Raw genomic sequence first — 24,566 nt, 5'->3', positions numbered from 1 at the left:
TCATCTGTAAAATGGGATGGTGTGTGGAAATGGTGCATATTTAGCCAACATGAAGAACCCTTGCAGGAGCATGGAGCGGGGACAGGAAAGCAGCTGAAACTGGTCCACAGCCAGCCTGCCAGAGGGGCCCGCGGCACTGTCATCCCTGACGCCTGAGGAAGGCAGGTCCGGCTGCCCACGCTGGAGGCCAGGTTAGTCCTGTTTGGGCAGCGGGGAAGGTGTCTCAGCTGCTTCATGGGCTGGGGCACACGGGGTCTTGGTGAAGGTCTCATTCAAGTGAAGGCCTGAAGCAGCCAGGAAGCCCCTCACCAAATTCCTCCTCCCAGTGCGGTCCCTCCCAGCAAACTCACCTCCCCCCCACACACACACTGTCGCACGCGCACAGCAGGCGGCGCCGCGCTAGAAAGCAGAACCCGGTTAACCCCAAACAGGACATGCCCCAGAAAAGTCACATTTTGCGAACTGCCCACCAGGGGTCACCATAGCCTCGGAACCGGGGGGTGCGGACGTCACAACCGCCTGCAGACGGGTGGGAGGCGGAGGGTCTTGGTGAAGTCCAGCCAGGTGGCCTCCAGCCGCCCCAGTCCCAGGTCCGCAGTCAGTGCGGCGGGAAGATATCCGAGCACTGCTGCAGGCTGAGCTCCACCACCTGGTTCTGGAACACCATGGTCATGGGCATGCTGGTCTCTTCTGTCTCCGGCCGCAGCAGCGTGGGCCCGAACACGATGGCCACGCTCTGCACCGACACGCGGTTCTGCTCGCCGTGCTCGATCACCCTGCGGTGGGGTGGGTGGAATCAGGACCCAGAGCTGGGGGGAAACAGGGGGGAGGGTCCTGTCAGGACCCGCCGCCCCATTCCCACCCGCCCACCCTGCTCACCGGCACAGGTGCGGGAAGAGCAGCCGCAGCGTGTCGTGGTTGGGGGCGGGCAGCGAGCGCACCAGGTCACCCACACAGCGGCTGCGCTGGGCCTGGTCCTGCAACTCTGCGCAAGGGAAGGGTCAGAGAGAGGGAGTCGCAGAGGGAGGAAGGAGGAGGAGGGTGGGCTCTGCGAGGGGAGCGGGGTCAGCCAGCGTGGTGGCACAGAGCCCGGCCAAGGGGGTGGGCCGAGGCAGGACAGTTCCACCCCTGCCCCATCCACCCCACCTCCCGCAGGTGCTCACTGATGGCCGCGATGAACTGGCGGAAGTGTGAGAAGGGGAAGAGGGGCTCGGGCAGCTCCCGGAAGAAGAGCTTCAGCGCGCCGGTGATAACGTGCACGTCCTCCCAGCGTCCGTCGTCCAGGTCGAGGCGCTCATCTGAGGCAGAGGAAGAGAGGTCAGGGCCCCTTCGCGCCTTCAGGCCCTGGGGCAGGGATGGGGACCGGCCTCACCCTGGTCCACCTTATAGCGCAGCTTCTGGATAGTGGCCAGGTTTCCACTGATGCGGTACAACCCATCGATGTCCAGCCCTGGGGCAGAGGGAGGCGCGGACCTGGGTTGGGTGGGGTGGGGTGGGGTGGGGTGGGGCTGAAGCCCCTGGGGACTCCTACTCGGGGCCTCCCATTCTTTCCCCGCTCAACCCTGCGCCCATCCAGGGGTCTCCATCCTGCAGACCTGGCGGGAGGCCCGGCCCAGCCCGCCGCACGCGGATGCACTGCTGCACGAAGCGCGGCACCTGGCTCCGCTCGCACAGCTCTGCCAGGGCACAGCCGAACACCTGGTCTGGGGGAGAGGCTCGTTAGCGCCACCCAGCGGCCGCCGTCCCGCCCTGCGCCACCCGCGCGCCCTCTGCCAGCCGGGTACCTTTGATGTAGCCCTTCTCCCGCAGCGACTGCAGCGTGGGCCGCCTCTGCAGAAACTTGCGGAGCTTGTGCCGGACCTTCTTCCGGTCGCTCTCCGGGGACCAGGGCGGACGCGCCTGCCGCAGGGGAAAGTAGGACCTTGTGAGTTAGTTGGTGGCATCTGGGTTGTGGGCTGGGCAGGCCCCAGCGGGGTTTCACCCACCCTGCACACACCTGTACTCAGCCGCGTGTCATCCTCTTTCTCCTGCCAGCTCCCCAGGCGCTCACTGGACCCGAAGTCCACACTGCCGCTCTCACTTTCCTCCTCCGGGGGCAAGTCTGCGGACTGCAATCGCAGAGCTTCAGAGAGGCAGGGCCATGGGCCAGCTGGGGGTCCTTCCAGGATGGGGCAAGGGACCTGAAATGCCCTCCCAGCAGGTACGGTCCTCAGACAAAGCGATCTCTCTTCCCTTACCCAGGTTAACTCCCCTCACCTCTACTATGGAACCTCAGCACATTGGCCTCCCTTAGCTGCCTGGAGCCCTACAGGTGTTGGAATCAGTCACACTATCCTCCCCTCCCCACCTCCCAGTGCCTGGCCCCTCTTCCTGTATTTTCCTCAGCTCCTGTAGCCGCACCCAGTGTGTGGCTCCCAGTTCTGGGCTTCTAATTCCAGCTGGGGCCGGAGCACTGCCAACAACTGCCCAACATCACCTCTCTGGCTCTGGGTTCCTACCTCTGTTAATACAGCCAAAAGCTGCACCCGGTGTTGGCTCGTAGGGAATTAAGGGTCAAAAGCTCCAGGACATTTCCAGGTAAATAGTTGCCAGAGGGGAGCTGCCCTATCTCTACTTATGCAATTGATATTTTGAACCTAGGAAATGGAAGATGCATGAAATCAATACTTTTAAACTTCACCTTCTAGTTTCAGCCTGCCACTCCCGCCTAAAGTTGGTTCCCAGAGTATTTGCTTTTCCTCCCGCCTCCCTCAAAATGGGAAATTCCTCTAGGATGAGCCCCCACTGCACGTGGAGAGTGCACCTGCAGGGCCACCCCCAGGCTGCATTCACAGGTTACAGAAGGCAGTTTCTTTAGCAGTCTGTCCTGCCATCCCAGCCATGCAGGGGGACACTGCATTTGCAGGGAGTGGCACTTGCCTACTGGTGCCACAGAGGTCCCTGTGTCCCCCAGTGAGCACAGCTGCCGTGCAACCGCTGGCCACCCCTCCCTACTGGGCCTAGAGACCCCAGGCCCTGCTTACCGGTTCCTGGATGCCCTGGGCGATGGCCTTGTGCCAGGTGCTGATGATGGCCTCTGAGTCGTGCTGGATCAGGTACTCCGAGCCATCTCGGCTCCGTAGCTAGAGGGACACAAATCACTGGGTCATCTCTGGTTCCCTGGGTCTGCCCTGGGGGTTGGCCCCGAGGGGGGTGGGTCCAGAGATGGAGGTGACCTGTCCCCTACCCCCAGGAGCTCAGAGCCTAATGGAGCCAAGGGCGTCCACCTCCCTTAAAGCAGAGGGTGACAGCTTCTCTGTGTTACAGATGACCACATGGAGGCTCAGCGAGTTTTAGCAGCTTCCTCATGGGCACACAGCTAGTGGCAATGGAGGGCAGATCTCCATGGCTCAGCTGTCGGGGAAACGTCCCCTGCCCCATCCCACCTCCCCATGAGCCACAGGACGTGGCAGGACTGACCCAGAGCACTGGCCTACAAGAAACTAAGGGAGGGAAGCTTCCTGAGGGACAGCCCCAGCCACTGGAGCTAACAGGGAAGGAAATGTGGGGAGAGAGGATTCGAAAGCACATCATGGCTGATCCCAGAGAAAGTGAGTGTCCCCCAAGCCCCTCCCATATGCTCCCTGAGGACCTAGAGTGCTGCCCCTCCTTTAGCAGCCAGGAGTCCCCCCCCCCCCAGCCTCCAGCCTGGGCAGCGCATTCCCTTTCAGCCCACTTCATGGAGAAGCAGAAATTCAGCCCAACGCCAGAGGGAGACTGGCTACAACAGGCCTGATGCTCCAAGCCCTTTCTGATTGGATGGATCGTCCGCAGCCTCTGGCTCTGAGGCCCGAGTTCAGGGTTAATGCGATTGTTGGGCTGTGGCAGCTCCCACCAGCCCTGCCCTCAGGTCCAGGGAGAGAGGCAGCAGAAACTGTCTCAAACAAGGAACAACTTCTAGGATCAGAGAGGATCGTCTTTCCGCTGCCCCCCTTTTAAACTTATACGTGAGTACTATTAATATTTAAACTCTTTAAAAAGGAAAAAGAAAAAGGCATGTTCCACCCCTCCACCTCCCTTGCAAAGACTAGAGAACCTTGAGCGGCGGCCAGCAGGCCCCACTGTAATCTAAGCAGGCGGGGCCCTGCCGGGGATGACCGCAGAGAGTGGCCTAATGACACTTCTATAACAACCTCCATTATCGGTGGCAGCTTCAGACCAACGACAAAGCTGTTCTGCAGATTCGTTCTGGTTAAAAAAAAAAAAAAAAAGGCGGCCAAGCTACATAGCTACACAGAACGTACTGCACAACACGTCGATCCTGCCGCACGCACAGGCAGGCTGAGGGTACTAGCGGCTCTGAGGGGACTAATACGTTTTCTGTGGCTTTGGGGTGACTAGGAAGACCTGCTGTGGACATTTCCTGGGCCCAACTAACCCATCTGTCCTCGGTGGTATAGAATTTGGGGCTATCTCTTGAGGAACATCCTGGAGTTGCCTACAGGCCACCCCGTGTGGAGGGAGGGTGGCCGCCAGCCAGCCAGGAGGCAGGGGGTTCCTTGACTTCAACTCAGGACTGTCAGCCTTCCCTTGGCCCGAGCAGCTGCCAAGAGCACCATCTGCCTTCCGCTCCTTGCCAGCAAACACAGCTCAGAAAGTCCTGCTCTGAAGCTTTCATCAAAAGCCCACAGATGATCTCCGTAAGAGAACTGTCTGAAGGCTGTCCCTCGAGGTCAGAGAAGGGACATGGCTAGCAAATGTGACACTATGGCAGACATTGCTACTTGATAACAGAACCCTACCCTGCTAAGCCTGGAGAAGGCTCCAGAATTCTCAAGGTAGCACCAGAACTAATGATTGGAGTAGCTCATGAGATGAAACCAGTTTTCCAACTCTGCTCTGTAGATATCCTGGTTCGAGAACTGAATGAAGCTTGGTGAGTCATCAGAAAGCTACACACTCAGGCTCCTTGCAGAATGGCTTTTTCTGAGCTGACATACAAGTTTATGCTTTTGGCTATCATCATAATATGGTACCCAAACTGCTCTGAGACCTCTAACTAACTGCGGGGGCGGGGGGCGGGGGGGTGCTCTTTTGCAGGCACTGGCCTCATGCCTCTAGATCCCATGTTTGTGGAGCTACACACTAGACATTTTTTTTTTTTTTGAGACAGAGTCTCACTTTGTTGCCCGGGCTAGAGTGAGTGCTGTGGCGTCAGCCTAGCTCACAGCAACCTCAAACTCCTGGGCTCAAGCGATCCTCCTGCCTCAGCCTCCCGAGTAGCTGGGACTACAGGCATGCGCCACCATGCCCAGCTAATTTTTTCTATATATATTTTTAGTCGTCCAGATAATTTTTATTTCTATTTTTAGCAGAGACCGGGGCTTGCTCAGGCTGGTCTCGAACTCCTGACCTCCAGCGATCCACCCGCCTCGGCCTCCCAGAGGGCTAGGATTACAGGCGTGAGCCACCACGCCCGGCCTTAGACATTTTTTAAGAGCTAAGGCTTAGGCTGGGTGCAGTGGCTCACGTCTGTAATTCCAGCACTTTGAGAGGCTGAGGCGCGAGGATTGCTTGAGGCCAGGAGTTTGAGACCAGCCAGGACAACAAAGCAAGACCCTGTCTCTACAAAAAAATTTTACAAAATTGGCCAAGCGTGGTGATACATGCCTGTAGTCCCAGCTACTTGGGAAGCTGAGGCAGGAGGATGACTTGAGCCCAAGAGTTTGAGGCTACAGTGAGCTATAATCACAGCCCTGCACTTCAGCCTGGGCGACAGAGCCAGACTATCTCCAAAAAAAAAAACCAAAACAACGCTAAGAGTTAGGAAGACATTTTAATCCTAGGGGTAGGTTGTGTTGTTATTTTTTCAACAAGAGCCATGTAACTAATAGGCCTTCTCTTTTCACCTTCGATACCAGGAAAATTGGAGCTAAATTTCTGCAACCATCACCACCCTAACACCTGGGTATCACGTGCCCCTACTTCCTCTCCACCTTGAGCCCGTGTCTCACTTGTTTTGCCTGGTCCTAGTTTTACCAGTTCACTGCATGTATGTTTTTGTCGTAACCTGCCTCAAAATATTTAGGGACTGAGGTGTGGGGAATGAGTAGTTTAAAAACAAGACAGCAGCCAGGGCATGGTGGCTCAGGCCTGTAATCCTAGCACTCTGGGAAGCTGAGGCAGGAGGATTGCTGGAACTCAGGAGTTTGAAACCTGCCTAAGGAAAAGCGAGACCCCGTTTCTACTAAAAATGGAAAAATTAGCCAGGCGTCGTGGTGTGCGCCTATAGTCCCAGCTACTCGGGAGGCTGAGGCAGCAGGATTGCTTGAGCCCACGAGTTTGAGGTTGCTGTGAGCTATGATGGCACCACTGCACTCTAGCCTGGGTGACAGAGCGAGACTCTAGCTCCAAAAAATAGAAAAGGAAAAGGAAAAGAAGACAGCATGTGAACAGTGAAAGGGGTGGCACTGGGAGGACCCTTGCCTGCTGCGGGAGCCTGACAGCTCGTGCACTGCCCTGGCTCATTCACTGGGGCCCCAGTCCAGCGGGAAGCTGGGCTCTGGCCCAGGGGCAGGGATGGGGACCTGGGGAGAAAGAGCAGGTTGCCCAGCTCGTCAGGGTAAGCACCAGGGCCAGGGAGCTTCCTGCCTCGGGTTGGGATGCGGCCACCATTCTAGGCAGGACAGGGTCTCATCTCCCTCTACTTCTCACCACCCTCCAGGGCAAGGATGAGTAACTCAGCTCCTGGGGAGGGAACCGCAGAATCCCTGGCCTTGAGCCCCGAGAATTCCAGCCCCAACTCTTCCCAGGTGCTCCTCTTTGGGGCTCACCTACAGTGAGGGTCCCTGAACATCAGGACGCCTCTTCCCTCCAGCACATTCTTCTTGCTGGATTTGTCTTTGGGGGCCCAGGAGAGAGAGGCCCCCTTCAGCTCCACCGTGTACTCAGGGGTGGAGAACTTGGAAGGCTGCCTCTGTGGGACAGGGAGGAAGGGTCACAGGGAGCCCTCAGCTCAGATGGGCCTGCTGCCTGCACCCTGGCTGTAGGGACAGGATGGGGTTGCCGGCAGGGCCAGCAACAGCTCTGTGTGAAAGGGACCCAAGGGTTCCTGGAACCCAGAGATCCTGCTGGCTGGCTTGTCCCTTGCTGCCTGCCCGCCCAGGAGTCGGACGGAAGGAGCAGAGCCCCATCCCTGTGAGCAGGTGTGTCCAGCCCCCAGCCTCCCTGCCCTCCAGCCTGGAGCTGTCCACCCTCAAGGACTGCTCCCCCTCCCCAAGTGGCTGAAACTGCTTGTCCTGCGGTCAACCTGCTGTCATCACCGCCTCCCTGCCAAGGCCCAGCTCCTTTGACACTCGTGGACCCGCTATCTCAGACCTGGTCTTTTCTAAGCCAGACAGAGCAGCTGGGGTGGTCCCTGCCCTGGGGGCCTGGGCCTCACCGGGCCAACTGCAGTTGAGGTCTTTGAGTCCTTGAAGAATGTCAGGACACCACCCTCCAGCACCGTCCAGGAGGCACTCCAGTGCTTCTTCCTAGATGGGGGTGGGGAAGCGGCGGGTGGGCAGGACTTAGATTTGGTCCTAGGCTGAGGCCCCTCTCCTAGCCCCAGGACCAGGGCACCCGACTGTGAGGGGTAGACTCCCAAATCTAACACCTGGTAGCCAGGTGACCTTGGGCAAGTCACTTTAATCTCTCGGTGCCTCAGTTTCCTCACAAGACCTCTCATGAAGTCACTATGAAGATTAATAAGAGCCTGGCATGTGGGAAGTGAACATCTTTAAGGCCCACCCTGCCCTGGTCTAGGTGCAGAGGGGCTCTCACCGGAGCCGCTTTGCCTCGTCCACCGTCCTGGTGCGACGCAGCACCCCTGCCTTGTCCAGGGTCTTGATCTAAGAGAGAGAAGCAGAAAGGGCGGGGTAGTCCAGGGTGAGCCCTGGGGGGCAGAGGCTAGTCTCCCCCTCAGCTGCAACTCCCCACGGGCTGGGATCTCCAGAAACTCCCCATTTCTTCTGTGGTGGTCCTGCCAGGACCTTCATGACACCCCCATTACCTTCTCCTCAGGAGGGCTGGTCTGGGCTGGAGTGTCACTGTCCTGGCTGGATTTTCAGATGCTTCGAGGGGCAGGCACAGGGACCTGGGGAGAAAGCCACTGTCATATATAGTCCCCCCATCTCTCCCGAGCACTCTCCCTTCCCCGGCTGGTTACCTGGGGCAGCTCCCACCGGACGGAGGAGTCATCTGGGTTGTAGAAGTACGGTTTCCCGTGCTGGTCCTCCAACCTCACCCACTGTGGGGAGAGGGATGATCAGGGCCCCCCACCCAGGTCATGAGAGGGGAGAAAATGCTCCCTCCAACCAGGGTCCAAGACAGCACCAGGAAGCTCGGAGAGGCAGATGCAGGTGACCCCGAATCTTGGGCTGGCTTAGTCTGCGTGGGAGCTGCAGTTTACAGTACTAAGGGGAGCTACTAGTGAGGAAAGTTGAGGGGAGCGACCCCGCGGCTGTCTGGGTCCATCTGCCCCCTGCCCCTACCTGCTCTTGGGTGAAGTGGTTGGTGTAAAGCGTCTGCTTGTCCTGGCTGATGTGACAAGACCAGCCGGGGGGTGTGGTCAAGGGAGAGGTGGGGCCGGGCTCACCGAGGGAGCCCACGGGGGAATAGTCTTCCTCCGGGTAGCTGGTCAGCAACTCGGGGTAGTCCGTCTCGGTGGGGGGCTGCGGGGACCAGAAGGTGGAGTCAGAGGCTCCCGGTGCCAGTGCTGCCCCGGCCCCGCCCTTCTGGACCAAGCCCAGCCCCTTGCCTCTGGGTCCCTGGGGCTAGGTGGGGCAGGAGGCGGGGCCGGAGGGATCGCAGAGATAGCCCCGCCCCTCAACCCTCAGGTTGGGGCCAGGCGGAGCAGGGGGCGTGGCCAGGGACTCCCAGAGGGGGCCCCGCCCCTCACCCTCGGGTCCCTGGGGCTGCCGGGGCTCAGGCTCGGCTGCATCTCCAGCTCGTCGTCCTCCGGCTCGTCCTCCCAGGCGGTCTCGCCGGTCAGGGGGTTGTAGAAGAACACCCTGCGGCCCTCCTCATCCCAGTACTGGCCCCACTCGGTCTCCAGGCTCTCGCGGCTGCCCACCGAGGTCGGGGAGGTGGCTGGGCTAGCGGAGCCCTCGGCAGTCTCAAAGGGTGACTCCCAGGTCATCACTCCCGTGTCCGGGTTGTAGTAGTAGGGACGCCCCGTGCTGGCGTCCGTGTGCGTCTCCCACACCGGGCTGGGGTGCGGGACCGCGGCAGCGCCCGGCGAAGTGGCCCGAGGCTGCCTCTCTACGTTCGCGTACACGGGCTCCGGGGGTTCGTCCACCTACGGGAGTAAGGAGGAGACGTGACTTTCAGGGGACCACTGGGCTCACACAGTCCCGACTCGGCCACTTGCCACCTGGGCGACCTTCCGAAAGTCACAATGCCTCCCTGTCTCGGTTTCCCCGGGTATAAAATGTCTGCTCTGCCCATTCCAGAAATTGTAGTGAAGATAGAATGTGGAAATGTTCTTGAAAGTGCTTTTCAAAGTATTTAGTGCTGCAGATGGATGGGGCTATTGCATTAATTATATTTATCAATAATAAAATATTGATAACCCAGATCTCACAGCTGTGTACTCACAGAGGCAGTAAGATATTGGGCAGGAACAAAGAAGTGGCCCGGGACCCACCGCTTTTGGTGGTCCCCATTCAGAGCCCTGTGCATTCTACAGCCCCCAGGGAACGTTCCCGCCCCTCCTTCCCTCCCAGCCTAGAAAGCTCTGGCATTGGAATGAACATGGCCTCTGGATTTGGGGCTAGAATTTTCCAATGTGGAATTTGCAGGTGTCAGAACCAATTCCAGACAAGAGAGGGAGAAAGAGATGACAGCCAGATGGGCCAGAAATGGACAGGCAAAGGAAGGTATGACCCTTTCCGCCTCCAAAACAAAGTGAGGGCGACTGGGGGGTTTAGTCCCACAGAAGGTGAGCCTGGTGTGTCTACCTTGCTCACAGAACAGAAGCTCTCCCGGTGCACACCTCGGGGCTCCCTGCTGGCTGCAGGGCAAAGTCTGAGTCCTTTACCAGGCATAAGAGGCCACGATTGCCTGCCTGTGCTCTACCTTATTTGCTGCCACTCCTTGCTCCTTGCCCTGAACTCTAATCCACTTGTGGGAAGTCCCCACCCTCTGCTGTGTCTCCTGCAGGCCTGGCTCATTTCACAGCCTGTCCTGCCCCAACTCCGCCCCTTTCTTACCTGGCTGACTCCTTTTCCTTCTTCAGGCCTCAGCCCAGGTACCAGGTTCAAGACCTTTCCTGAGATTCCTCCCACGTGCCACCACCCTCAGCCCAGCAGAGGGACAGATAACTAACATTATCAAGCCCCATGTAGAATAGCATTATGTTTTCTAAGAATACATAATGCCCCAGGGAAAAAGCAGATTTCAAAATGGTAGAGTTAGCATAATTTCAATTTTGTGTTTTTGGAAACCTTCCAAAATGCTAAGAGAGGTCTCTCTCTGGGCAGTGTGATGATAGCAGTTATATTTGTTTTTGTTTTGTTTTCTTCTTTAAACTTTTCTGCAGCCTCAACATTGCACCACAAAACTTCTAGAAAATCATAGAAGTTCCTTGTATACCGTGACATACATGTTCACCAAGCTCTAAACTCCTCAAGAGGGGAAGCATGCCCTGCCCACGGTAGCCTCTCCCTGGATCTTAGGCAGGAGCCTAAAAAAACATTCATTCCTTTTCCACCAAACTGATGGGAAAGAGGAAGCTTGGAGGGGGGAGGGGAGGGGTTCCCAAAGAGGAAGGGTCTGGGCAGATGTGGTAGCAGAGGGAACCAGCGTCTGGATCCTGCCAGCCACGCAGAGGATGCGAGGGATTCTGACCACACCACTACCTGCCCGCTGGGCTGCCTGGTTTCTCTCCTCCAGACTTGGTCACCAAGGCAATGTGCCCCTCCCATACCTGTGTGCCCACATGCACCCAACTCCTGCCTGCACGTCCACGTCCATGTACATGTCTGTGCCCCCCATGCTGTAAGGACCCAGAGGAGGGGGACAGGCACCAGCTGCCCCTCCTTACCAAGGTCAGATCTTCCTCCTGGCCTCTCCTCCCTTCACTCTCTCATGTAGGTGGGCATTCAGCTCCGGCCAAGCACAGTGGACACAAGCCCCAGTGAGCTGTGGCCCCTCCTCCAAGCCCTTGGGGACCATCTTATCCTCTCCCACCAGAGGTGCTTCCTCCCCAGCCCCAAGGGCCAGGCAGCACTCTGCCAGCCCACTCCCCCCATCAAGGCCAGATCGCTCCCAGTTCAGGCTCTGACCCCCACCCTTCTGCCTTGAGCCCCAGTGATCCTTTTGTCCCCACTGCCATTCTCTTTTCTCCCTGGCCCACATCCCCCAGGCCTCTCCTCTCCTGCACCCACTGTGGGCTCAGAGAAAGGACACCCGAGTAGAGCCAGGTGTGGTGTGGATTCGGGGCGGGGGACACCTGGTGAGGTCACACTGAGAGCAAGTCTGGGCCCCACACCCTACTCTGTCCTTGAAAACTCTCCTATCACTTCCCACCCATCCCCTATGCCTGGCTCAGAAGCCCAGACCCCAGGTGCAGATTAATCTCCTCCTCCTTACCAAGGTGGGGGGCAGGAGGTAATCACAGAAGTCTGGAGGCCTCATACTTGTCACACATGGGACCCATCTCTGTCCCTATCCTGAGGCCAGGGTCTTGGACACACTGCCCACACCAACATGGGTCACCAGGAGAGATGCAGCCAGGCCCCAGAGAGAGGGGCAGCCGCTGCAAATTCCAGTGTCGCCAGAAACTCTGAGCTCCAGGGAGGGGCTGGGAGGGGGAGGGGAGGGGACAGGTGAGGGAAGCGCCCTCAGCACTGCCCTGCCTGCAGGTGGAACAAGGGGCAGTCTCCCCCTGTGACAGGGATCAGAAGAGTGAGGGTGCTGGGACCACAGAACTGGCAGCCAGCATCTCACCTGCTTCTCTTCCCCTGTAAGGGTCAGGCCCACACGACTGGGGTCTGCCAGCGGTTCCGGTTCTGGCCCACACTGCAGGGACTGAGCAAACCTACAGGGCTCCGGCCACTCTTAGCTACAGAGGTGGGCTCTCAGCCCTGGGTCTGGGCTTCCCCCACCTAGGGAGAGGAAGTGATGACCACAGGGCTCCCAGTGGGGTCCTCCTCCCTCGACCACACCTTCTCGCCTCTGAGAGGGGAGGGGCAGAGGACATGCCAGAACAACCAGCTGCACAACCCCCGCCTCTGCCCCTCTGACCTCACCCCCCCTTCCCTCCTAGGAGGTGCTGGGGCAGAGGCAGGTGCACTAGGAAATCCTATCCTCTGCCGCCAGAGGCAAAAGAAATGCCCCCCAGTTGCCCCCAGATCAGCAACTCAGCCCAGGGACAGGCTCAGGGGCGGCGAGGGGTCATGGGCTCCCCTGTGGACTCAGTGAGCCTGCTAGGTACCACCCCGGCTGGGTAGAGGGAGAGCGGGAAGGAACCGTGAGCTTTGTCTCCAGGAGCTCAACCGCGTCCACAGGGTGGGTCCCTCCCCCGGCCACACCTACACCAGCCAGGACAGAGGCTGGTCTCACTCTGTGACCACCCAGCCTGGCTCAGAGCTACACATCCACCAAAGGTGGGGGGCTGCGGGCGACCCTGCAGGGTCCTGGTCCTCAAGCCTCAGAGTATTTGGGGGAGCCCTGCCTGGCTCAGCTCTGAGGCTCTGAAGGAGGTGGTTTGGGCTGGGGCCTGGGCAAAGTATTTTGTTTTAAGGCTCCTCAGGGGATCCGACCTTGCAGGCCAGGTGAGGCGCCAGGGCTCACAGTAGTCTTATCACGGGGATGTAGCTTGAGATTCCAAACATAATGGCTTTAGGTGAGATTCTTCTCTTGGCTTGGGGTGGAAGCTTGGGTTGAGCAGAAGGAGAAAGGAATGGAGTGGGAGTCCAGAGACTTGGGTTCCCGTGTAGACAGCTGCAGCTTCTCTCTGAGCAACCCCTTGAATTTCTGGGCCTCAGTTTCTTTATCTGCAGAATGGGGCTGTCATCCCCACCCCCTCACAGGGCTGGTTTCTGTGAAAGGCTCGAGCAGGCCCCTGGGTTCATGGGGAAAAGCAGGGCTGCACTTCTGCTTTTCCGACTTCGCATTTCCTTTTGACTGGGTGACCTAGGCCTTGGACTCTGCCCCCAGCCTCTGGGTGACCTCGTGGGGCTGCCTGCTCGGGCTGCTCCTCCAGGGCAGGGTGGGATCTGGCGTGGGGGCCCTTCAGGGACTCGAGTCACCTGAGCTCTCAGTAAGGCTGGCAGAGACCCAGCAGGGCCCGCTGGGGCCCCGGAGGATCAGAAACAGTTTAGCAGAGAACCTCCCAGCCCAGGGAGGTGGGAAGACGTGACCAGGGGGTGGCCACCTTTTGCCTGTCCCCTCAAAGGTATCCCTGTCTGCACGCACCATTCCTTCTCCCGCCCCCAGTGGAGGGCACGGGGCCTCCTGTCCAAGCCAACCTCCCTAGCCTGGGCCTAGAGGACCCCATGGCCTCCCACTTGCTCGGAAGTGACCTCAAATCTCCAACCCTTCCCCTCCTGACTACCTTTGTCCCTTTGGAATTTCAACAAACTCAAGGTCTCTCCATCTCAAAAAGAAAAAGTGTGCTCTCTGGACCCCGCTCACATCGCCTTTTACCGGCTAATTCCTTTCTCCCTTCCTCCTTGTCAGAGCTGACTTCTCTGTCCCTCCCTTAGACGCCAGCCCCCGGCTCAGAAGGCCTTCCACGCTCCCTTGATGACAGATCCGGTCCTCCTCCGGCCCGACTGGGCTGGGGCTGCGCCGCCTCTGCCAGGGGCTCAGTGCCGGGTGTCTCACCTGGCTTCTCGCTCTGCCGCCTGCCAGAGCGCGACCAGCTGTAGGTCACCGACTCGCAACCCCCCTCTAGGCTCACACATCCACCTGCTGCCTGGGTGTCCTTTGTAGGCCTCAAAAGACGTCCAAAATCAAACTGGCTCCCTTCCCTGTGTCAGCGTCACCCCTGTTACTCAGGTAGAATCAAATCATCCTTGACTTCTTCCTCCTTAGCGTCATCTGTCGCTGAGCCCGGGTGATCCCCCTGCCTGAGCCTGTCAGACCCTACGGGTTCACAGGTAACACGGGTTAGAAGGACAGGGAAACACTGCCACGAGGAAGCCAGCACACACGACAGACGGACACCCCGACAGACGGGGCAACTGGTCTGGGCTCTCGAAAGAGTTAGTGTCAAGGCAAAGGAAAGGGTGGGGGGTGTTCAAAAGAGATTAAAGAGACAACCAGAAGCAAGGCATGACCTTGGACTGGATCCTGGTGCAAACAGACCAGCAGAGTGAGAGAGAGAGAGGGGGACATGTATTAGGACAATGGGGTCAATTTGACTATAGCCTGGGTCTTAGACCATATTCACAATGAGTGTTAATTTTGTTAATAACTATAATAATGGTAGGGTGGTTATGAAAAACATTACTTTTCAGAGATGCTGAAGTTTTCAGGGATGAAATACATTGTCTGGAATTTATAACTCCTCAGTGTAAAATAAATAATAAACTAAATAAATAATAAAAATAAACATGGCAAATACTGTTATATCTAGGTGACGGGTATAATTACATTCATTTAAAAAAATATCGTTTGTGACCTGCCTCAGCAAGACCTTGTCTCTACAAAAAATAGAAAAAGTTAGCCAGGCGTGGTGGCGTGCACCTGTAGTCCCAGCTACTGGGGAGGCTGAGGCAGGAGGATGGCTTGAGCCCAGGAGTTTGAGGTTGCAGTGAGCTATGATGACGCCACTGCACTCTAGCCTGGGCAACAGAGACCCTTTCTCAAAAAAATAAAACAATTAAAAAGTAAATTCTTTTTACTTATCTGTAAAAAGAATTTGAAAATTTTCATAATAAAAATGAAAAAAAAATTCCTCAAACTTTTTTACTATTTGCCATCCTCACTGTTAGTACCATACAATGGTACAAGTTTTTCATTATTTCTCATCTGGAAACAGACTTGCCCTTCTAGCTCTCCCCTACCCTGAGCTGTCGACGTGATTTCTGTCCCTTTAAGATGCAGTTCCAGGGCTGGGGATTCTGGGAATATGGCAGCTTAAGCACATACTGCTTCTCGGCTGCTCCCACCTGCAACCTTGTACTGCTCCCACCTGCAACCTTGTACTGCTCCCACCTGCAACCTTCTGCTGGAGTACACGGGGGCTGGGCAGGTGGGTGGGCAGGACCTGGCTAACACAGGTGAGAGGCTGTGCCTCAGGTGGAGGCTGGAAGCCAGGGAACCCTGGGGTGGTCTGGCCTCCCTTGAGACCTGGGGAGGGGGGCGAGAGGGAGCAGGGTGGCCCTTATACCAGATCCCCAGTCCCCAGGAGCTGAGGAGGAGCAAAGAGGTGGGCTAGGCACTCTACCCTTCAGACCAGGAGGCCCGAGGAGGCAGGGAGCAGGGAGAATTCCTGCAGGTGTCCTTATATCAGAGGTGTCCCAGGCCTACGGGCCCATTGGCAGAGACCACCACCCTTTCTCCACTCTAGGGCCCTCCACCAAGTGGGGTCTCCAACAGCTTGACCCCAGCCCTAAGGAGCAAGGACACATAAACTCCACCCCTCCAACAGCTCAGCAGCTGGAGAGAGGCAGGACAAACAGAGCAGCACAACCCGCTGCTGCTGTCAGACCCCAGTACAGCTGCGAACCAGAACATGCTAAAGACACCGTCACAAATCATGAGACAAAGACAAACTTGTCAGTAAAAGGTCATGGGACGACTGGGTGGCCATCCAGAACAAAATAAATAAGGCGGATCCACATCTCACTCTGTCCACCCAGAAAAACCCTCAAAGGATTAAAGATTTAAATGTTAAAAAAATGAAGCCATAAAAATAAAGAAGAAAACAAACACAATTCTATATAATGTATATGTATAACAGACTTTGTAACAAAGACTCAAAATCTAAAAGCCATAAAATAAATGACTGATACATTTGACTATATAAATATATTTTAAGAAAACTTGTGTCACAAAATAATACCATTAGCAAAGTCAAAAGACACATTGCAGAGGCAGATATTATAACTCACGTAATAGACAAAGGGCTATTTCCCTAATATAGAAAAAGCTCCTAGAAATCAATTTAAAAAACCCAATAAGCTAACACACAAATGGGCAAAGGACATAAATAGACCATTCATAGAAAAAGAAAAACCAATAGCCCTAAAATACACAAAAAGAAACCGTCACTGGAGTGCAAATTCAAACCACCTTAAGATATTTTATGTTCAGATGGGTAGCAAACAAAAGTTGTTAGCAAGGCTGTGGGGAAACAGACACTCTTCATTTGTGTTGGTGAGAGAGCAAACCAGTAGACACCTCATGGCCGGCAATTTGGCAATACCTATCACACACCTATTATTTACCCTTTGACCCAGAAATTCTACTTCTGGGATTTTTCCTACATTTATCTGTACATGTACAAAAGATCATTCATCGTGGCATTTGTAATAGCAAAAGTTGGGAAACAGCCCAGTGTCCATCAGCGGGAGGCTGGTTAAATGAGTTATGATACATCCTTGCAGGGGAAGCGACGCGGCTGCAGGGAAGGAGAGGGAGCCTCTCTGGGCACAATCTCCAGGACACACTGCTAGATCAGAAAGGCAAGAAGTAAACAAGCTGCAGGATGGTGTGTCCGGCATACTACCTTTGTGTAAGAGCACAGAAAGTCAAGTAGTCAGACATACATTCATCCTTGTTTGTATGCAGAAACTCAGCAAGAAGAGACAATGAATGAAAGTGTTGACTTTTGAGTTTACAGAGAACAGGGCAAGGAAGCAGGGGTGTGTGCGATTTCTACTACATACTTTTTAATATGCTTTGATTTTTAAAAAGCCTGTAAATATATTATCTAGTTAAAATAAATTCAAGCCTATTAGCAAGATAGAGGGGCTGGAAAATGAAATTGTAACTTGTACAAAACACAAGAACTCTTAAGGAGACTTGAGTCAAGCAAAAAGTGAAAAAAAAAAAAAAAAAACCCTGTTTTTTCGAACTTCAAGTATATCATTGTACTAATTGAAGGAGAAGACAATCACTGCTGAGATTCAAGTCTGTGGCCTGGAAGATCAAGCCTCAGAGCAAAAGTACATAGAGAGGAAGTGAGCTGGGAGGAACCCAGGCAGGAGAGCTGACGCGCAAATGAAAGAAAAAGTAAAAGAGAAAATAGTCAAGAAATAGATTTTTTCCTGAGCTGAAAAAAGACTTGAATCTACAGACTGACAGGTTCGGTGGGGTCCAGAGGAGAGGATCCCCATCCAGACACAGGCTACAGAGTGTGTGTTTGACTATGTGTTTGACAGGAGCCCCAGGGGAGGAGGCAGAGCCATTAATGGAATGGCAAATGTAACCGTGGAAGACAAAGGAAACCAACACGTGTGAAATAAACCAGCATAGTAAAACCGAGTACAGCCTGTCAGTTATTAAACGAAACTCGAACAGATCGAATTCTCCTAGTAAAAGAGTCAGCTCGGGTTTTTAAATGCAGTGATATGATGTATACAAGAAATGCAGTTTAGGCCCAGCGCAGTGGCTCACGCCTGTAATCCTAGCACTCTGGGAGGCGGAGGTGGTAGTTCAAGACCAGCCTGAGAAAGAGCGAGACCCCATCTCTACTAAAAAATAGAAAGAAATTAACCAGACATACAGTTTAAAAAATGATAAGGGTTGAAAATAAAAGACTTTATTTTTAATGTAATATAATGTAAAATAAAGAGAGGCCATATTAAAAATAGAAGGGTAAAATTTAAGATTAAGCACTAAAACAGGATAAAGACAGACGACATGTAATGACAGGAAGGCACAATCTGTAAAGATAGAACACGCAAAATCTGAACGCTCCCAATTGTCCCATTGTTAATATGAAAAGCAAAAACTAATAAAGACAACAGAAGAACTTTATAGAGAAAATTTGAGAGGGAGGTTTAATAAAACTGTATCAGAATTAGAATAAGAAACCAAAACCAATAGGATACAAGGGAAGTGAAAGTTTGAATTATACATAATCAATAAACTTAATAAACTTGATTTGATACATATGGGACCTTCTATCCCTTAAATAGAAAGTATACATTTTTTCAATATGTCTATGAAAAACTTAGAAAAAATGATTTACTTGGCCACAATCAATAATAAATTTTAAAAATGTAATGTATACAAATCTAGAGAAAACAAATGCTTTCCTAGTAAAATATAAAATAACCAAAATTAACTATAGAACCAGTAGAAACTTGAATCGACATAATTATCACCGAGAAAAAATCTGCCACTGAAAAAGCACCGGGTCCAGAGGGCTTCGTGGGAGGAAATTGTAGAAACCTTTAGATTTTGCCTCTGGCAACACCTTCCTCCTCCAGGAGGCATCCCTAGAGCTTCCTTTCCAGCAAGAGCCTGCACCCCGCAGACGCGCCACGTCATGTCATAACCGCCCATAGCGCATCGCCATCCATATCATGTTCTTCCCATGCCCCAGGGCCTGGCACTGACCACCCGTGCAGCTGGCATGTCCGTACTGATGCCCGTCCCCTCCCACCACTGGACACTGTGGGCTCTAGGAAGGGCAGAGAAAATAGGCGCAGAGGGAGGCGACTGCTGGGGCCCAGGAAGGAGGTGAGGAGGCGGGTGGGCTCGTCAAGGGCCCAGCTCAGGAGGCCTGGGCCTGCAGGGAACCAGGGGCTGAGAGGTGAATAATGGGGCCGGGCTCCGGGGAGATCCCCAGAGGACCATGGGGCCGCCTCACGGCCTGCAGGGGACGGAAGGGTAGGTGGGGAGAGCTCTGGGTGGCCAGAGCTATGTGGGCTGGGGGGGACCCAAGAACCTGCTCTCTCACAAGCCAGGACACAGGCTGGGCAGCCGGGCTCCCGGGCCCAGCAGGTGAGTCACGGGGAGGGAACGTCAGGCCAGCTGTGAGGAAACCAGCCAGCAACCCCAGGGCTGCCCTGGCTGGGGGGCGGGCAGCTGTTGGAGGGGGGGGACAAGGGGCTCCCTGGAGTCCCCTCAGCTTGGCTGCAGCTCCCCTGCTGTCACCAGCCCCGCTCTCCAAAGGCCCCTGGCTGGCTCCGAGGGAGGACAGGTGGATCTGTCCTGAGGCCAGTTGCTGTATCTCAGTCACAGCCACCTCGGGCTTCCCTTGGAGTTTGCGCCAGGAAGTGGGAGCCGGTCTGGGATCCAGAGAGGAGGGGTCGCCGGGGGGTGTTGGGGTTTGGACCGGGATAGGGAAGGGCCCGGTGGGGAGTCTGGGGGGCGGGGAGGGAGCGGGAAACCGCGGCAGCCCCCTTCCCCAGGCGAGGGGTCACTCACGGTTCCTGGAGGAGGGAGAGGAGGGCCCCGGGCTCCTTCCCGTGCAGGACGCCCGCTCAGGTGCGGCGCCGCCCGGGCCATTGATGTAAGAAGCGGCGGCAGCTGGGCTGTGACTCCTCCTCCCAGCGGCCAACGTCCGCCAGCAGGGGCGGGGTCCCGGCCACAGCCAGGGCGCTCTCTCACCTCCGGGGCGGGATGCTGACCGCACCCAGAAATCAGGACTGCGGCCTCGGGGGAGGGGCCTCGGAGGCTTTAGCCGGGCTTCCCCGGCTCCCTGAGCGGCCACCTTGGGGGAGAGGTGCCCACGCAGCTCCCCTGCCCTCCCCCACCTCTCCCTCCTCAGAAGCCTTTGCTCCCGCCCTCTCCTGAGATGGCAGATTCTGCCACTGCACCCTCAGCTGCAGATAGCAAGGTCAGGGCTTGGAATTCATGTCCACGACAGGGCTGGGCGCCCAGGTGTGTGCAGAAAAGTGAGCGCTTGTTCGCCTTTGGCTTGTACTGTTCTTGCTGAGGGTAACAGGGTGGCTAACCCTGAAGGCCACCTGGCTGAAATGGCCCAGAACTGACCTGGACACAGTCACTTCCTGGCTGTGTGATCTTTGGCCAGTCACTAAACCTGTCTGAACCTCTGTTTGTACTCAGGGCAAATTGGGGTACCTATGCCTGCCTTCCGAGATGCTGGGAGCTTAACCCTGGGTGCAAGCCTTTGAGTGAGAGCCCACAGGACTGTTAGCTCCTTTGCGACTGTGTCTTATGACGCTTTGGGTCGCCAGTGTCCAGCAGGGTGACCGGCACACACCAGGTGCTCAATATGTGCTATTTGAGTGAACGGTGAATGACAAGGCTGTAAAATGCCATACATGGCAGAGGCTCCTCTCTTCTGGGGGTGCCCTGGCCCTGCCGAGTAGCCTGCCCGGAGCCCTGAGCTGATGCCCTGCAGAAGGGCCCCCCTCACCCTCGCCAGCGACCTCCCTTCTCACATCCTTGCCTCTCTGTTCTGGGCCCTCCCTCATCTTTTCTCCCAGGATCCCCTCTCAGCAGCCCCCTCCTCCCCATCCTCAGCCTCCCGGTCTCCTGGCTCTTGCCCATCCAGTTAAACTTGGGGAAGGCTCCACCCTCGGTCCTATACCCGCTCTGGCCTGACGTCTACACGCCATTCTCATCGTCACCTTCGCGCCTCTGCCTTCAGCAACCCGAGACGCCAGGACCTGGGGGACCTCCTTCCTTCTTGGTCTGGGCTCTTGCGGGCTGGCCCTCGGGCAGACTTACAGAGCCCTGGTTCATGGTCAAGACCGCCTCCTCGCCCCTCCTCAGCACACACTCTCTGTGCACGCTGTCCGAGGGCAAGGCCACTCCCCCACCTCCAGGGCACAGCACACTCCCGTCGCCAGGACAGAGAATGTGCCTGGGAGTGCGCCACCGGGAGCCTGCCCAGAAGCGAAGGGGCGCTGGGGAAAGGAGCGCTGGCATCCGGCCACCCACCCCAGAGAAGCTACCTGCCCGCTGGCAGAGCCACGGGGCACAGGGACCCGCCTGAGTCCCCGTCCGCCGGGTGCTGTTCTCCACCCTGGCCACCAGGGGGAGGGCTGCCCCCGAAGAAACCCCCGCGAAGGCGGAGCAGACCCGAACGCAAGCGCACCCAGGGGGACCCCAGGCGGTCTGAGGGGACCGCCCGCCACTGCCCAGCGCTTCCACGGCCCGCGCCGTTTAAGGCTCGCCGCAACCCTGATCGTTAGGTACAGTGCTTACACCCGAGGACACTAGGCCTGGGGGAGGTAGGTGGCTCATGAGCAGCTGGCAGGGCACCCAGCAGAGTCCAATCCGAGCCTCTGCCCCTCCCTTTGGGCTGAAGAACAAACCGAGACCCCGAGAGAGGAAGTGAAGCGCCCGTAGGTGATCACGCGCCTGGCGCAGGGTCCGCGGTTTCTGAGCAGCTTGTTTTGCTCTCAGGCCGCCCCTCCCTGAAAAGTTGCTAAAGTTCGAGATGTCAGGGCCGCCGCGAGGATTCTGAGGATGTAAGAGTGTTTTTAAAACGTGGTCTGTTTTCGATTTCCCAAATTAACACCACTGAACTCGGAAGAGGAAAAAATTCCCACCCTTACCATAACTGGACTTCTTTCTGAAACTAACTCATCAAGAGGTTTTTGGTTTTGGTTTTTTCAAAAAAAAAAAAAGAAAAGGAAAAAAAAAACAAGGAACTGAAATGTTGGAAACAGCCCAAAAGGGAAAGAAGGGACGCCGGACTTTCACATCCATCTAGTCTGAACCCCCAAGCTCCGGGGAGAAAGGCGAGGCAGGTGGAGCCAGTGCAGGTCCACAGGCCCATATCCCGCGTCCAGGTGCGTTTCGGAATACAGATCGCCTGGGATTTTAGAGACTAGGACAGCACACACCTGCCAGAGGTTACATAACCTCCCGGCAGGGCTTGGGCTGCACCCTGCCATCAAGCTTATTTGCATTTCTGCAGCAAAACATGAATATTCACACTAAGTGGGATAAATAAAGACCATCAACATCCTCATATCGGTTCATGTGAAATTTTGTCACGGGGTCAATTCAAAAAACCTTTGGACTTCCAGGGAGCTTTGGCCCTTGGGAATTGCAGAGAAGGGATTGTGAGCCTGTACCACTCTCGTTTTGGGTTCGGGGAAAGTGAGCTCGTCCGAAGTCAGCGGACACAGGGCCGGGCGTCCAGCGGGACGCTAAAGCCGAGCGGGTCCTCTCGCAGCCCGGCTCCGTGCAGGCGCGGCCACCCGCCCGCCTCCCCGCGCCCGGCTGCGTACCTGCTCGGGGCTCTCCTCCCGCTGCGGGCCGCGCACGTCCAGGATGGCCTCGTAGACATTTTCCGAGTCGCTGCGCGCCAGGGGCCGCGGGCACAGCCAGGAGCCCGCCACGCTGCAGGCCTTGAAGAGGCCGGCGCTCCCGAGGAGGCCGGCAGGAGGCACGGCGGTGGCCCGTGCCAGGTCGTCCAGGGACTGCGCTGGCCGCACGGGCGCCGAGGGCCGCACATACAGGCAGGCGGGCAGGCCAGGCGCCAGGTTGCTGCGCGGGGTCGCGCCACTGCGTCGCTCGGGGCCGCACAGGGAGCTGGCACGGCCCTGGGGCTCGGCGGGGGCGCCGTCAGGGCCCGCGGACGCCCACGCGCTCACGAACCGGTAGTCGTAGGCGAGAGGCTCGGGAGCTGCGGGGCCCGGGAGCGGCGCAGGCGGCGGCGGGGCGGTGGTGGCACTGCCGAGTGCCGGCAGCTCGCGCACATATTGTGCTGGTAGGTGGAAGGGGCGGCCGCCAGGCTCGCGCCGCACGTGCCACCAGCGCTCGGTGCTGCGGCGCAGAAAGCCGGTAGCGCTCGTTGGGCTGGATGGCTACGAGGCGTCCGTCCTTGCCGGTGTACTCGAAGGGGTGCTCCACCAGCACATACCCGTGCCCCTCGACGTCCGCCGCCATCGCGACCACGGCGTTTTCCTGCAGACAACAAGGAGGGGGCCAGGAGTGTCAGGGCCGAGAAGCCGGGAAGAGCCCCGCGCTAGGGGACCGAAGGCCTGGGCTGGAATCCCATCCGGCACTGGCCGCGCGCCTGAGGGCCTGCTTTCCAGTCTACAAAATGCAGATTTGCATAAAATCGCCTCTAAGGCTCCCATTCTTACACTCAGTGATGGAATTCGGACGACCCCTTCATTAGGGGAGTTGATTGTAAGATTTGAGCCTTGCTTCAGTTCCGTGGTGGCGAGATTGTGGGTAATACACGTCCAACTTTAATGCTAGGAAAGCCTTGGCTCTAAGACGAAGGGTGATTGCCGGCGATAAGGTGGACACCACATTTACCTAAAAGTTGACTGAGCCTCAGCTTTCCCGTCAGTGAAGTGGGAAGAACAGCCCATTTCCCGCCGCTCCCTGGCCCTGTTCCGCCCTGACACCCCCAACCCGCGAGGACTTCGCGAGAGGAAGCGCCCCCTCCATTAGTCTGCGCCCTGCGCCCGCGGGGTCAGGCTTGAGGTGCGGGTTCTGGGGGCGGCCCCCGAGCAGCTCTACCCTGGGGATGTCTCTGCCTTGTTTAGTCCAAGGGACTTGGCGTAGGAGACCCGGCTGCCAAGGCAGGGGAACCGGTTCTCTCGGTTTCCCTTTCCTTCCCCAGCGGCTTCCCTGCAGAAGTGAACCCAGAGCCGCCCACCCAGCCCGTGGGCTCCCGGACGCCCGCCCAGCCGACGTGAGTGCGCTGCTGGGGGCCAGGGGAAGGGGGCGTGAGGGGAGTGTCCTCCTCCCTGTGGTTTGTTGGCTCAGCTCTGGGCAGCTACCGACCCCGCCTCCAGGGCCCAGAGTGCCCAGTGACTCAATTTACACCCCTTCCTCCATCGAGGAACCCTAGAGAAAGTAGAGAAGGAGCGCTAGGGGCCCCCATCGGACGCTGCTCCTGCGGTGCCCCAGCCTCAGCAAGCAGCCCGGCTCCCGACGCCTGGTCCGGGGACACCTTTGTGGGGCGGGAGGTGTGGTCAGTGTAAGGGTGTGGAGGGACCAGCCACTCCCGCAGGAGGCCACCGACCCATGGCTTTGATGGAGGGACACAGGCAGATTTACCGTTAGGCTCTGCCCCCTTCCCGACACACAGGGAGCCAGGCTGAGCAGGCATGGGGCCAAGGGGGCCTGTGGTGACCACTCTAGAAAGCTTTGGGGCCCTAGGGATCCGGCATGGGTAGTCACTGTCAGAAAGTGCATCCTCTAGGGGCCACTCTCACGGGGCAGTGGCTGGAGGCAGGTTGGGCCCCCGCCATGTCCCTGGGCGGGGCTTCCAGAGGCCAGGCCCGGGAGGCTGCGCGCGGAACAGGAGCTGGGAAACGGAGAAGAGGGAGAGGGACGCTCAGGAGGACTGTCCCCAATTCTCAAAGCACCCATATCTGGGAGGGGCGAGGAGGAGCCTGATTGCCTCTGCCAGGGCCCTTGGGGGGCTTTGGGACGCGCGCCAGACCTGGAGCAGGCGCTGGAGAGGGGCCGGAGCCGGGAGGGCTGCGTCTGAAGTGGCGCCGGCTGGTCGCGAGCCGAGCCTAGGGAGGGGAGGGTCCCGCTCCTGCCCCGCCTCCCTCCCCCACCCGCTGCGGGACTTGCTGTTCTCGAGCCCCTGCGTCCCCTGGGCGCGCGGCTCTGCGAATGGCCGGCTGGGGCCGCTTGTCTCGTCCGGGCGTTCCTTTTCCGAGCGAGGCCACTTGCATTCGGAATCACCAACC

General features: G+C 57.1%; 1 protein-coding gene across 1 annotated transcript; it reads right to left on the bottom strand.

Moving 5' to 3' along the window:
* Positions 1-274: 274 nt before the first annotated feature.
* On the bottom strand, positions 275-23,940 carry LOC123620543 (rho GTPase-activating protein 27-like). Its single transcript, XM_045525866.1, is given in 19 exon segments — positions 275-776; positions 880-985; positions 1,164-1,298; positions 1,373-1,450; positions 1,596-1,703; positions 1,785-1,899; positions 1,995-2,108; positions 3,024-3,122; positions 6,842-6,955; positions 7,421-7,511; positions 7,801-7,868; positions 8,030-8,113; positions 8,186-8,266; positions 8,511-8,690; positions 8,918-9,316; positions 22,134-22,682; positions 22,684-22,812; positions 22,995-23,172; positions 23,923-23,940. Coding segments are annotated over 17 exon segments (2,610 nt in total). The 5' UTR covers positions 22,795-22,812; positions 22,995-23,172; positions 23,923-23,940; the 3' UTR covers positions 275-598.
* Between the last annotated feature and the right edge of the window lie 626 nt (positions 23,941-24,566).

The sequence above is a fragment of the Lemur catta genome, chromosome 15 (genome assembly GCF_020740605.2).
Source record: "Lemur catta isolate mLemCat1 chromosome 15, mLemCat1.pri, whole genome shotgun sequence".
In the NCBI taxonomy this organism is placed as follows: domain Eukaryota; kingdom Metazoa; phylum Chordata; class Mammalia; order Primates; family Lemuridae; genus Lemur; species Lemur catta.
Note: the sequence above shows the minus strand (reverse complement) of the source record. Positions and strands in the feature narration are given on the sequence as shown.